At 41.8% G+C, this 12,519-nt stretch overlaps 1 protein-coding gene across 1 annotated transcript in view; it reads right to left on the minus strand.

The window, feature by feature from the left end:
* Window positions 1–3,547: 3,547 nt before the first annotated feature.
* COMMD1 (copper metabolism domain containing 1) overlaps window positions 3,548–12,519 on the minus strand; it is a 65,301-nt gene continuing 56,329 nt past the window's right edge. The window contains exon 3 of the mRNA XM_053380375.1: window positions 3,548–4,742. Coding sequence (XP_053236350.1) covers window positions 4,635–4,742 — 108 coding nt within the window. The 3' untranslated portion in view covers window positions 3,548–4,634. The remainder of the gene's footprint in view (window positions 4,743–12,519) is intronic.

Below are 12,519 nucleotides of genomic sequence, written 5' to 3' on the forward strand. Positions count from 1 at the left end.
CAAATAATGTAGCAGTGAGGTATTGGAAGAAAAATGTAGATTGCTCAAGATGCTGAAGTCCAGCACCTACTTCCAAGGCAGCATTTCAGAAATCTAGACTGGCAGAGCTGAGGGAATTTTTACAAGAAGGCATACCTATGCAGAAGAGAGGTCTTCACTTGGACTGTAAGGAACCAGACTGTTGGCACTTAATGTAAAACCTATTTTGCATTTCCCTTTCTGCTTTGGAGATGGGGATTTTGGTGATAAGCTGGTATTCAGACTTGAAACTTAAAATTGTGTGCTGAACAGACATAACAAATGTCATTCATATATCTCAGTATTTAATTAAGTTTTTACATTAAAAACAAAGCAAACTTACAAACAGAATGCCAAAATGGTTACTTTAAACCAAAGGCCTCAGGTTGCTAAGCCAGTTACGCCCCACGCCCTCTGCACGGATATGATGCCTTTGTGAGACCAAACCCGCAGTCCTGTGTCCAGTTCTGGGCACCACAATTTAAGAAGGATGTTGACAAGCTGGAAACATGTGCAGAAGAGGGCAACCAAGATGAACAAGGGTCTGGAAACAAAGCCTTATGAGGAACAGTTGAGGGAGTCAAGTATGTTTAGCCTGGAAAAGTCGAGACTGAGAGGATATGATGAAGATGATGATTTATTTTATTATTTATTAAATTTGTATACTGACCTATACCTGCAGGTCTCAGGGCAGTCCATAGGATAAAATCAAAAAAGAAAACCACAAACTAATTAATCAAAATGAAAACAACCTAATTAGGGTGTCAATCAACCAAATGTCTGGTTGACTGATAGTACTCACCCCACCCATCTGACTGGGTTCCCCCAGCCACCATCTTCAAATACAGCCATTTTCAAATATCTCAAGGGCTGTCACATGGAAGTTGGAGCAAGCTTGCCTTCTCCTGCTCTGGAGGCTAGGACCCAGACCAAGGGCTTCAAGCTACAAGAAAGGAGATTCCAACTAAACTTCAGGGAGATCTTTCTGACAGTAAGAGCTGCTCAACCAGTGGAATGGTCTCCCTTGGAAGGTGGTGGACTCTCCTTCCTAGTAGGTTTTTTTAAAAATGTATTTTTAAAAAATATTTTCTTGGTTTACAAAAGTATGTGCAATCTCTCTTTTTTTTCCAAGTAACATTTTTTGCAGATCAGTTTCATTTGTTGAGACATTAGGAAGAAAAGGGGGAAAGAGGTGGAGGGGGGAAGGTGAGTGGGGCTGGGGGTCGGGTGGGGATGTTTCTATTATACTTAATATATGTGGGGTTTTGTGTCAGCGTCACTTGTGCAGGTTCTTCTATTCACTTGTGTTCCTTGGGTGGTGAGAGAGGTTGGGGTTGGCCTAGAGTGTGGTTGTTCCTTGCAGGTTTTTAAGCAGAGGCTGGATGACCAAATGCCAGGGATGCTTTAGTTGAGATTCCTGTCTTGCAGGGGGTTGGACTAGATGACCCTCAGGGTTCCCTCCAACTCTGTGATTCTCTGACTTACAGAAATATTTTTCAGTTACTTCAGGATATCATCCATTTTTTTCCTAAAATGATTCTGACTTTCCTGCCTCAGCAAACCTCTGGTAAGCTATTTCATATAAATTTGTAGTGTGTAAAATGCTCCTTCCTGACATCTGCCTTGAGTTTCTTTGCAGCTTTCATTTACACCACACTGCTCCATCCACTGAAGAATCTGACATGATGTAGCTTATTTAAACTGTGTCCTTCAGTTCAAAAAACAATTCTTGTCCAAAGTATATTTGAGCATTCAATATAATTCTGTGATCAAAGGTCACAAGTGCCTCAGCAGTTAGATCATGGTTTTAGTGTTCTTGACTCGTTAGGCAAGATCACATATCATTAACCATTAATATTACAAAAATGTGGCAACAGAAACAAAACATCATTGCATGATAGGAGGCCAGACGTCGTTGTGGTGCTGAAGGGAGAAGTAAAATGAGATGGGGAAGGTGCCTTCAGATACTTGGCCCAGTTGAGGGCTTGGCTTGCAAGGACATCTGCTGCCATGGCACCCATGTGGGCACTCTTGGCATAGCCCACTGCACTTGTCCTATGACGAAGCAGCATGTGCTTTCTAGGGATGTGATTAAGAGGTGGAATGTGGCTGCTTGGTTCCTTATATTCTGTCCGATGTGTATGCTGTGCTATAAGAGGGAGGGAGGACCTTAAATCTTGTCTGATTTGTGCAAATTAAGGAAACCCACACCATTTATTATGTTGCATTGTTTATTTTGCTGGTTATGGGGAAGACCAAGGAGCTATGCCTGAAAACTCAGTTGCTATAAATTCTACTCATCAAGTCATTTAGTTCCTGGGATTCCACAAGGCATTGCCCCATTTCCTGGCCCAATTCAGTCCATCACCTAAATCAAAGGTGTAGGATCTCATGTCTGGGGCGTTAATATAAACTTCTCTATCTTGTCTATAATGCCTCTTGCTTACCTGGAGGTGTGAGTGTGTGTGGTTAGAAAGCGCTGACTTTTGCATGGCTGGACTGAAGTCTATCATAAAAGATAAGAGTCACATCTTTCGACCCACCTTACTTTTTGCTTCTGGACCCACCTACTATTGCCATGCGGCTCCAGTAAGGTTGCTCCCGCTGGATTCCAACCCTAAAGATTCCTCACCCATGATATAAACCAGGGTTTAAACCAGGGGTAGGCAATCTAAGGCCCGGGGGCTGGATCCGGCCCAATCGCCTTCTCAATCCGGCCCATGGACGGTCTGGGAATCAGTGTGTTTTTACATGAGTAGAATGTGTCCTTTTATTAAAAATGCATCTCTGGGGTATTTGTGGAGCATAGGAATTCGTTCATTATTTTTTCCAAAATATAATCCGGCCCACCACATGGTCTGAGGGACGGTGGACCAGCCCACGGCTGAAAAAGGTTGCTAACCCCTGGTTTAAACTAAGTTGGGTTAGCATGAACTACAGTTCCTGAGCTTGTACATAATGTAGATCTGCAGATTGCTCCAATGTGAAAGCAAAGTTTTCACTCTCTTCCTCTCTTGCGGGCAAAGGAGGACAGTAGTGTAGGAGCAGATGTTCCCAATAACCATCAAATCGTGTTCATGACAATGAAACCAGTGGTTTGGTATCGAGTAGTAGTCCTTCAGAAAACCAGGTCTTCTGGGAAGAGATGTATTTCCTGCTGCCCCATAAGCAATGTTTTTTGCTTTTGTTTAAAATATTATTAAAAATATGGAGGGAAGGGGAGAGAACTAGGACCTAGCATCAAATTATTTCTCACACTGTCAGAAAAAGCAGGAATGGGACCACAAAAGGGGGTCCTGGGCAAGAACCAGTTCTCCTCTTGAGGCAGATAGCCCCACTGAGAAATGGGAGTAAGGTGAAACTGAACACTTGACATGCTGAATAAATTAGTTAAAATATTGAAGGATGTTCTCAAAGGAGGGGAAAGAAAAATCCCAATAGCAACCCTGCCAAAGAACCCTCCCCCCAACCCCCCCCCAGTCAAATCCATCCACAGAAAGCAAGCAACAGTACTGTCACCCCTGAGAGGTTCTGGAGTTCATATATGCATGTCACTTTAATATTTTGCCTTACACTTTACATTTTCAATATGCACTGTAATATACCACAAGGCATTGCTCTAGAGATGTAACAGTTCATGCTGAAAAGTCTTTCTGATGTTAATTTGCTCTCCATCTGAAATTACACCTATTTAGGCTTTTCAAATGACTGGATAATAATTTCCAGCAGGGGGTTTTGAACTTTCATACATTGTGCTTGAAGTAGCCAAAATAAACTTATGCTTAATTTTCCTGATAGGGTCTGACAGCCTGACAATGGTTTCCAATTATGAACTCTTTGTGTATACAAACAAACTGCTGTTGAATATGAAGGGAAATAAAGGTACATATAGGAATTTCCTACAGGTATTTTTCTCCTGGGCCTGTTGTCACATAGCAGCCACTGCCACAACTCACTGGAGGGAGGACTAGGCCTAGGCCTCACCGGCGCATAATGTAACTAGCCCCCCCCCCCAATGGAGGACCATCTGTGCAATGGTCTGAGCCACACAGCATTTCTCCCTAAAGAAGGGGGAGCTTGAGCCAGAATGCACACACAAAGGCCTGTTTAGAGTACCTGTGCCACACATTATGTGCAGCGACAGGGCATGCACCTGTCCTTTCACCATGCAATCTGCGATGTCAGCTTAAGATAAATGCCTGAACTGGCCTTCACGTCTGAACCAGGACTCTTGTCTTCATTCCCCAGTACAATCTGTATGTGTAACTTTCCATTCTTTTCACTTTCACATTCGTTCTCATTTGAGGCAAGGGTCAACTGCTTCTTCTGGTCTCAACTGCTGGAGAAAAAAAATGAATAATAGCAATACCTCCTGTTGTTCTGCAGAGCTCTGCTATTAACTCTATTTTAATCCAATTACATCCTTTTGTTTTAATGGGCGGAATGATCTTTGCAAGCGTCTATGCATGTTTTTCCTGAGTTACTTTTTGACATCTTTATTTCAATTCTTACATGACAGAAGAATGAACTAAAATATTTCACAACAAGCATGATGACCAAAGGAATGAACAGGAATGAAAACATATTTTGTGCCATACACAGTTTTAACTCAAAAGCTAGTTTGATTGAGTCAGAGAAGTAATGCTGTCTTCAATCTCCGAAAGCTTCCTCACCATTTGATTCAATTTGATCTCATCAAATTCCAAAGTCAAAAATTCAGATTCCTGGAACAAAGAAGGAAGGAAGATGTTAGGAAAAAGTGCTGGAAACTTAACAAAGGAAAAATTCAGGAGCAAGAAAGACTATTTGGATGAGAACATCTGTGGACTGGTTCCAAACTAGACTTTTTCCTTCACAGAAATGCTTTGGAATAATGGCTGTGGAACAGTGAAAACAGAAAACAGTATGATGAAAGGAAATATCCATACTGATTTTTCTTCCAAAAGGAAAGTCATATGAGTATGTAACAGCAACACAAACTCCGCCTACGAAAGGTACAGCAGTAGGGTGGGGGGGAGAAGTCCTGTGGGGCCTTAAGACAAACCAATTTGTTGCAGCATAAGATTTCATGGTCCCACTGTCCATCACATGCAGGAAGTGGTATAGATTACTGATGCGCACAGAGAGTCGCCAAGGATAGAGCTTGTCACATGGTCTACATGATCAATCATACAGTGTGAGAAAGTGACTGTCCTATTTTATAAGGCAATGTTTTTACATAAAGCTAATATGCATAAAGGTTAGCTTTCAAACTTCCTACATTCAGAAACCGTTTCTGCATCAAATTGTCTGCTGAAGAATGCCTACACATTTGACATAAATCCCTTGGGTGTAGCAGCGGTTTCTGAGAAGTGGTTGCTAGCATACACACACAGCCAGCCTCCTGGGCTTCATTTTTGCTCCAGAAACTGCTGCTAAACCCCAGCAGATATCCCCAGTATGTGGTTGCACTTTGTGGATTTTGCCCACCATTCCCCATCTTTTCATTTAAGAGCCCCGATAAGCTTTGGAGGAACTCTTCAGAGTTCTGTTGTTTGAAAATCGCAATACCAGGACAGTTGAAACCCAAACCAGACGCCTTGCAAACTAGTTACAGGATATATATTTTATCCGTCCCTGAATGCCAGCTTCAGTCAAGCAACAATGCTGCTCATCAGATAATTCTTATTTTGGCAGAGGAGCATGTTGGGCATTCCTCAGCACTGAGAGCAAGAAGGGCAAAGAAACTATTTTACATGTCAGAACTACTGATACTTACAAATATGCTGTACTGTAAAATAAAAGGATAAATATGGACTGACACATACATTAACGTTACAGAACCTGCTTTAATGTAAACTGAAAGACGCAGACTGAATGTTATACATATTAATGAGAATAATATGTTTTAAACTGAGCTATCTGTTTGTGTCTTTCAAGGAAAAGTCTCGAAGTCAAAGTTATAGTGAAGAATTTGCGGCATTTACAACAAGTCAAACCAAAACTATACATACAGGGATTTAAAATGCACACACGCACATGCACAAACACAACCTTGCTGAGTCAATTCTGGCTATGAAGAATGTATAGGCAACAGCACCCCCCCAAAAAAAACCAGAGTCAGTTTTTGTTTAACATACTTTATCTAAATAGTCTCTGAACTGATTCATGCTAGCAGTCTTTTTTCCCCAACAGAATCAAGTGAAACCAAAACTGTAAACAACCTTTCTGGCATAAAATTTCACATTAAAAACAGAGAAGAAAACAAGGATGAGCACACTGCGAATGGAGGACCAGATACATAACCTAAGATGAGTTTTGTTCCATATCTCTTATACATATAAGGCTAAATAAGCCATGGCTGAGAAACTGTCCCAAGGCCATGCTCCACATGAGAGCAAAAAGCACAGAGTCATGATAGTCACAGGGGAGGTTTGTTTCAGGATCAGGCTTCAGCAAAACTGATTGGCTGGCAATTGTGGCGACAGGTCCTCCCTGCTCTGGCAAGTGGGTGAGGAAAGAGACTAAAAGTTTTTCTATTGTTTGTGATATATTAGAACAAATTGAAAAGGTTGGAGATGGGGGAAGATGAACCAGTCTTCTAGGGCAGGCTTCTTCAAACTCGGCCCTCCAGATGTTTTTGGCCTACAACTCCCATGATCCCTAGCTAGCAGGACCAGTGGTCAGGGATGATGGGCACTGTAGTCCCCAAACATCTGGAGGGCCGAGGTTGAAGAAGTCTGTTCTAGGGAAATGCTTACTTGGGTGAAACTTAACTTTAAAAGGGGGGGGGGAGTTGGGGAGTGGATTTGATTCCCTCCTTTGGCCTGAAACCCTCACACTAAGAGAGAAATGTTAGAACTGAAAGCATTTTCCCTCAACCTTTCCTCTTGTGGAAGCAAATTCCATAGTTAAGTGTTTGGCCGGTCCTGACTCTTCCAACATTCAGATACACAGGATGTCCATGAGGTCTAGAATTATGAGAGAGGGAGAAAAACTTTTCTCTACGCCAGGCATAATTGTATGTACTTCTGTCATGGCACCTCTTATTTGTCTTTTCTCTAAAGTAAAACGCCCCCAATGCTGTAACTTTTCTTCACAGGGGAATTTCATCATCCTCTTGATCAATTTATTTGCCCTTCTCTGAACCATTCCCAACTACAATGTCTTTTTTGAGATGAGGCAACCAGAACTGTACACAGTACAGTAAGCCCACAACGTATGCAGAGGTTATGTTCCAGGGATCACACCTAAAGCCAAAATTGTGTATAGCCAAAACACTTTGAGTTCAATGGTGGGTGGGATTGCCAAAATAATTTTCTCCTTTTTTTGCCATGCACGTAAAGCTGAACGCACACAAGTTAAATGTGCATAAGTTATGGGCTTACTGTATTCCAAATGCAGTCACACCATAGATTTGTATAATGATAGCAGCAGTTTCATTTACAGTTCCTTTCCTAATGGTAGTTAGCATTGAATCTGCCTTTTTCACAGCTCCTGCATGCTGAGTCGACATTTTCATTGACCCCAAGGTCTCACTCTGGTCAGTTTGGACTCTATAAGCATGTATGTGAAATTAGGATTTTTTTGCACCAATGTGCATCACTTTACACTTGTTAACACTGAATAGCATTTCTATATCCCTCCACTGTCCATTTATTCCTACGCACAGAATCATAGAGTTGTAGAGTTGGAAGGGACCACGAGGGTCATCTAGTCCCAACTCCTGCAATGCAGGAATCTTTTACTCAATGTGTTCGAACCCACAACCCTGAGCTATCCCATATTCCACACTCTCTGCTTCCTGTTACTTAACTAGGTCCTGATCCCCAAGAGAACTTTGCCTCTTATGCCATGACTGATAAGATTCCACAGAAGTTTTTGGTGAGGCACTTTGCCCAAAGGTTTTTTGAAAGGACAGATACAACTATAAGCAGGGGAATTTTTTGGGGAAATGTATGCAGCCAATGAAATCCATGATTCACAGTCTAGCCTATTTCCTAGACAAGGAAATGTGAAAGGCTATTTTTGTCAAGCCTGTCAGTTCTGCTTACCCAGATTGATAAGTGCTGTCTGCTTTGCTGCAGTCAAATATGCTTCTTATCAAAGCCTTCAGAATGCATCTTCATTCCCCCTGCCATGTTGCCTGGCCTCCCACATTCTTCCCAGTGACATTTAACAGTACTCTGAAGGGACACTAACATCCTTTGCTAGATCGTATTTTAGGGACCCCTGAGTCTGTCCCCATAACTCAAAAGTTCAGTAGGTAATCCATTTTGGACAGGCACTATAATATATTTAGCATATGGGTTAACAAATATAACATGAACAATTTTCAGCTTTACTTTTCTCGTAGAGTCTTTTCTTTCCACATGATTGTCTTTCTAAGCCGGCTGGAGGCTGTAGGACGCATGGGAAAGTGGCGGCTGCTTCTGCGCTACTTGTGCATGTCAGCTGCTGGGCAGGGAGGCTGAGCAGCCTAAAAAAAGCCCTGCTGTGCCTGCAGTCTCTTTGGGGCTTCCTCTGCCCCCACACTTGCTCTGTGAAGGGTTGTCCTCGCAAGCCACAAGGACTCGCCAGCTCTCTCCCACAATTTCCTGGTTTGAATCTATTTACTTCCCAGCATCGTGCAGATACATGGTCAAACTTGAGTTGATCATGCGTAAGTGGGGGGATGCCTGTATAAACTCATTGGGCTGTACCCAATGCTAGCCCTACTCAGAGTAGACATATGGAGGTTAATGGTCATGACTTCATAGTTGAGATTCCTGCACTGCAGGGGGTGGACTAGATGACCGTTGGGTCCCTTCCAACTCTACAATTCTAATTTCAATAAGCCTGCTCTAAGTAGGACTAGCATTGGATACAGCCCATCATCGCAGCAGAGTGGTTTATGGAAGACAGGCATAGGCAAACTCGGCCCTCCAGATGTTTTGGGACTACAATTCCCATCATCCCCGACAACTGGTCCTGTTAGCTAGGGATCATGGGAGTTGTAGTCCCAAAACATCTGGAGGCCGAGTTTGCCCATGCCTGATCTAAGAGGATTTGTACACATGGTATTGCAGGAAGATGGCTGTTCATATAGATGCTTGCAAGTGAGGGGAAGCTAGAGGCACACAGTAGGTAAGAGTATTTCTGTAAAGGCCAAAATGTTCAGGAACTAGCGATACAGGCTATCTATGCCCTCTCTGTATACCATGTGCAGTGGTCTTGCTTTCTTTGGACAATATAGGCTGCAGTAAGCATCACCTGAAAAAGGTGCTTTTAAATCAATTTGACTATGCCTTTGGAAAATGTGTTCTCTTACGTTGAGAGTGAAAAATTGCTCACCTGAATATATATGTCTCAAGAGACCTTGTTAGTTGCTGTTCAGTTAAGATTCCTCCCTCAATGGGACTTGCCTAGATGTAGCTACAAAGCCATTGCTGCTAATATAAATGAAAATAAAAAACCAATATGAAATGTGTGTAGACCCCAGAAAAGACTGTGTGTCTTGCTTTTTGTAGCTGAGTATGACAGCTAAGCACACACAGATCATATACAATGAGTAGCATCAAACGAAGGCAAACAGACATTGCCAAAGTTGCTCTTTTCATATAAAATCAGCAATCTCAGAAGAGACAAACTAGTCCATTGTGCAGTTAGGTAAGGATGTTGAATAAAATTATTTAACATCCTATTGCATCCACTACAACTGAATCCAATTGCAGGACTCAAAAAGTTATTTGAAGGACTATTCCTATCCTGTGAGGTTCAAACAATGTAAGATCACCAAATAAAAGCTGGATAATTTCAAAGTTAATGAGATGCAGTACAATCTTATTGGCCTAGTTGTTTTCATATGCACTACAATCTTGGCAGCAAAAGAAAAGAACAAATCACTATTCATTATAATTTCTCAATACAGTGCTACCTCGGACTACGAACAGCCCTGTTAATGAACTATTTGGTGAACGAACTCCGCAAAACCGCAAGTAGGTGTTCCGGTTAGCGAACGTTGCCCAAGAGGATGAACGGAAGCCAAATGGAGGAAGGGGACTGGTGGCGGGATGCCTCAGTAGGGAAAACGCACTTTGGTTTAAGAACGCTTTGGTTTAAGAACGGACCTCTGGAACGAATTAAGTTTGTAAACCGAGGTACCACTGTAAATATAATTCTGACATGTACAGTGCAAACAAATGCATGTCTACCTTGAGGTCAATTAGATTACTCCCAAGTAAGTGGATACAGAATGGCAGCATCAAAATCTTGAAAGCGAGGCTTGTATCTGTGACTCCTTTCCATGGGAGAAGCATTTGATATGCAGAATTTTGTTTGCTCTCCCATAATTAGTTGGGTATTACATGATTTAAGAGGCTATGTTATAGGAGGAGGGGGGGAAAGTTATCCGTCTTTCAAGAGGAATTGTTCTTTAATTCTTCTAATGTAGAATCAATCATATCCTATTGGAGATTAAATTGAAAGGATTGAAGGGACTGGAGCAAGTCCAAGAAAAAAAGGAAAGCCTTCCATTTGCTACAGTGCAGTAAATTTAATTTCACTGCTTTTATGATATTACGTTTTTTCCAATCCATCATTTATAACCCTTAAATCAAAGGAGGATTATTTACCAGCACTCAAGTTAACCTTTCCAGGCTCAGCTCCAGTTGGTATGTGTGAAGTATTGCACACAAAGAATTTGAAAGATACGTTCTAACCCACCATAAGCAGAATCCACAGGCAATTCTTCCTATACAAGTCCTGCTGGAATGAATGGTGAAGTTAACAAAAGCACATACAATGCCCCTTTGTTTTCATGTATTCCATAGTAATATGTTGGGTTCTAAGATTGAGAAATACAAATAATAGTATTTGCGTTGCTAGTCATTAAAAACAATTGTACACAAGCTTATGAACTGTCCCCTTCTTCAGGGTGGTTCCTTATGTGTTGCCCAAAAAGAAAATATGTATCACTGAAGAAGAGAACAAAGGAGGACACAAAAACCCCACTAGTGCAGCATTAGCCTAACATGTAGGCTCTGCTGTTGAATTTCTGCCAGTTGTGCAGCTGTTAAGGGGGACCTTCAAACACTCAGTGAGAGGAATCCATGTGTTCCAAGAGCAAAGGAAAAACGAGATAAGGACAGTGGAGGGGGAAGAAAGGTCTCCACACTCCTGGGAGGGAAGAATGGTGGGTGGACAGTGCTTAAAGGTCAGAAGTGCTGTCACCCTGTCACCTGGCTTGCCTAATTTCAGTGGGACTGGCCGCAATTCCTTTGCAGACAAGGAAAGCCAATCCTCTCAATTTATGGTACAGGGGTCCCCACGTCACTCTTTCTCATTACTCCTCCTGCCTTGGGGGGGGGGGACTGTGCAGAAATGATGCTTCAGCCCTTTGGATCAAAGCAGTAAAAGGGTGAAAGAACCAATTGAAACAATAGAGTCTTGGACAGTGAGAATTGCGGAAGGGGATGTTCCTAGGCAAAAGCTGGAGAGGAAGCCTGAAAACTGGGGAAAGATGACTGATATGAAGAAAGTCCAAAAGAACAGGGTAGATTTGGAAGTTTTGAGGTTTAGGCAGAAAACACTTGAGGAGGCCTTGGTGGAGAAAGCGAAGCAGAAAGTACAACCTCTGAGACAGAGAAAAGTTTGAAAGGAAGGCGAGTTGGATCTGGAACTTGCCTCAACTGACAGATGTCTCCTGATGAAATTTAAGTATGCCAAAATTAGGAAAATGAATGGGAAATAGTCTGGGAAATGATGATTGTTTATGTGCAAAATTTTGTAAATATTAGTACATTAGCAGGCTGTGATTAAATGCTTTCAATTAGTAGAGATGGGGATAAAATTAGAAGAAAAAATAATAGTTAAGCACAGATGTGGAATGCAGAAAGTTGTTTTAAAGGGTACTCTAAACACTTAAATGACATCTGTGTTAAATAATGGTAAATGATTTGAAGTGTTAGTAAGTTTTGATTAAGTATGGGTAATTATTAGAAAATTGGGTAAATGGATATGGAAATGTAAGAGAATTTTGTTTATATAAAGAACCAGAAGAGGGGATGGAGAGAAGTCCAGAGATTCCTGGAATCTCGAAGAAAAGGTTTTGAAAAGATATTGCTATACATGGGGATTGGGGGGTAAAAAATGTTCCTTTTTACTGATGTTAATGTGGAATTAAATTGTGAAAAACAAAACAACACAAAATTTAATGTAGAAGTGCTGTCACCCTGTCACCTGGCTTGCTTCTCTAATTTCAGTGGGACTGGCCACAATTCCTTTGCAGACAAGCAAAACCAATCCTCTCAATTTATGGTACAGCAGTCCCCACACCACTCTTTCTCATTACTCCTCCTGCCTTGGGGGGCAATCAAGAGAGGAGGGGGAGACTTTGGCTGTGTACACACTCCAGTTACTTTGCATGCAGTGCAGTGCTACTACTAGTTTATGAAGTCATGTAAGCATGTGGTTACCACATTCCACACTTTGCTTGTAGTTTCTTGAGAAATGCTGCATTTTGATGCATTTATCCCCAACCAC

The sequence above is a fragment of the Podarcis raffonei genome, chromosome 3 (assembly GCF_027172205.1).
Source record: "Podarcis raffonei isolate rPodRaf1 chromosome 3, rPodRaf1.pri, whole genome shotgun sequence".
Lineage (NCBI taxonomy): Eukaryota > Metazoa > Chordata > Lepidosauria > Squamata > Lacertidae > Podarcis > Podarcis raffonei.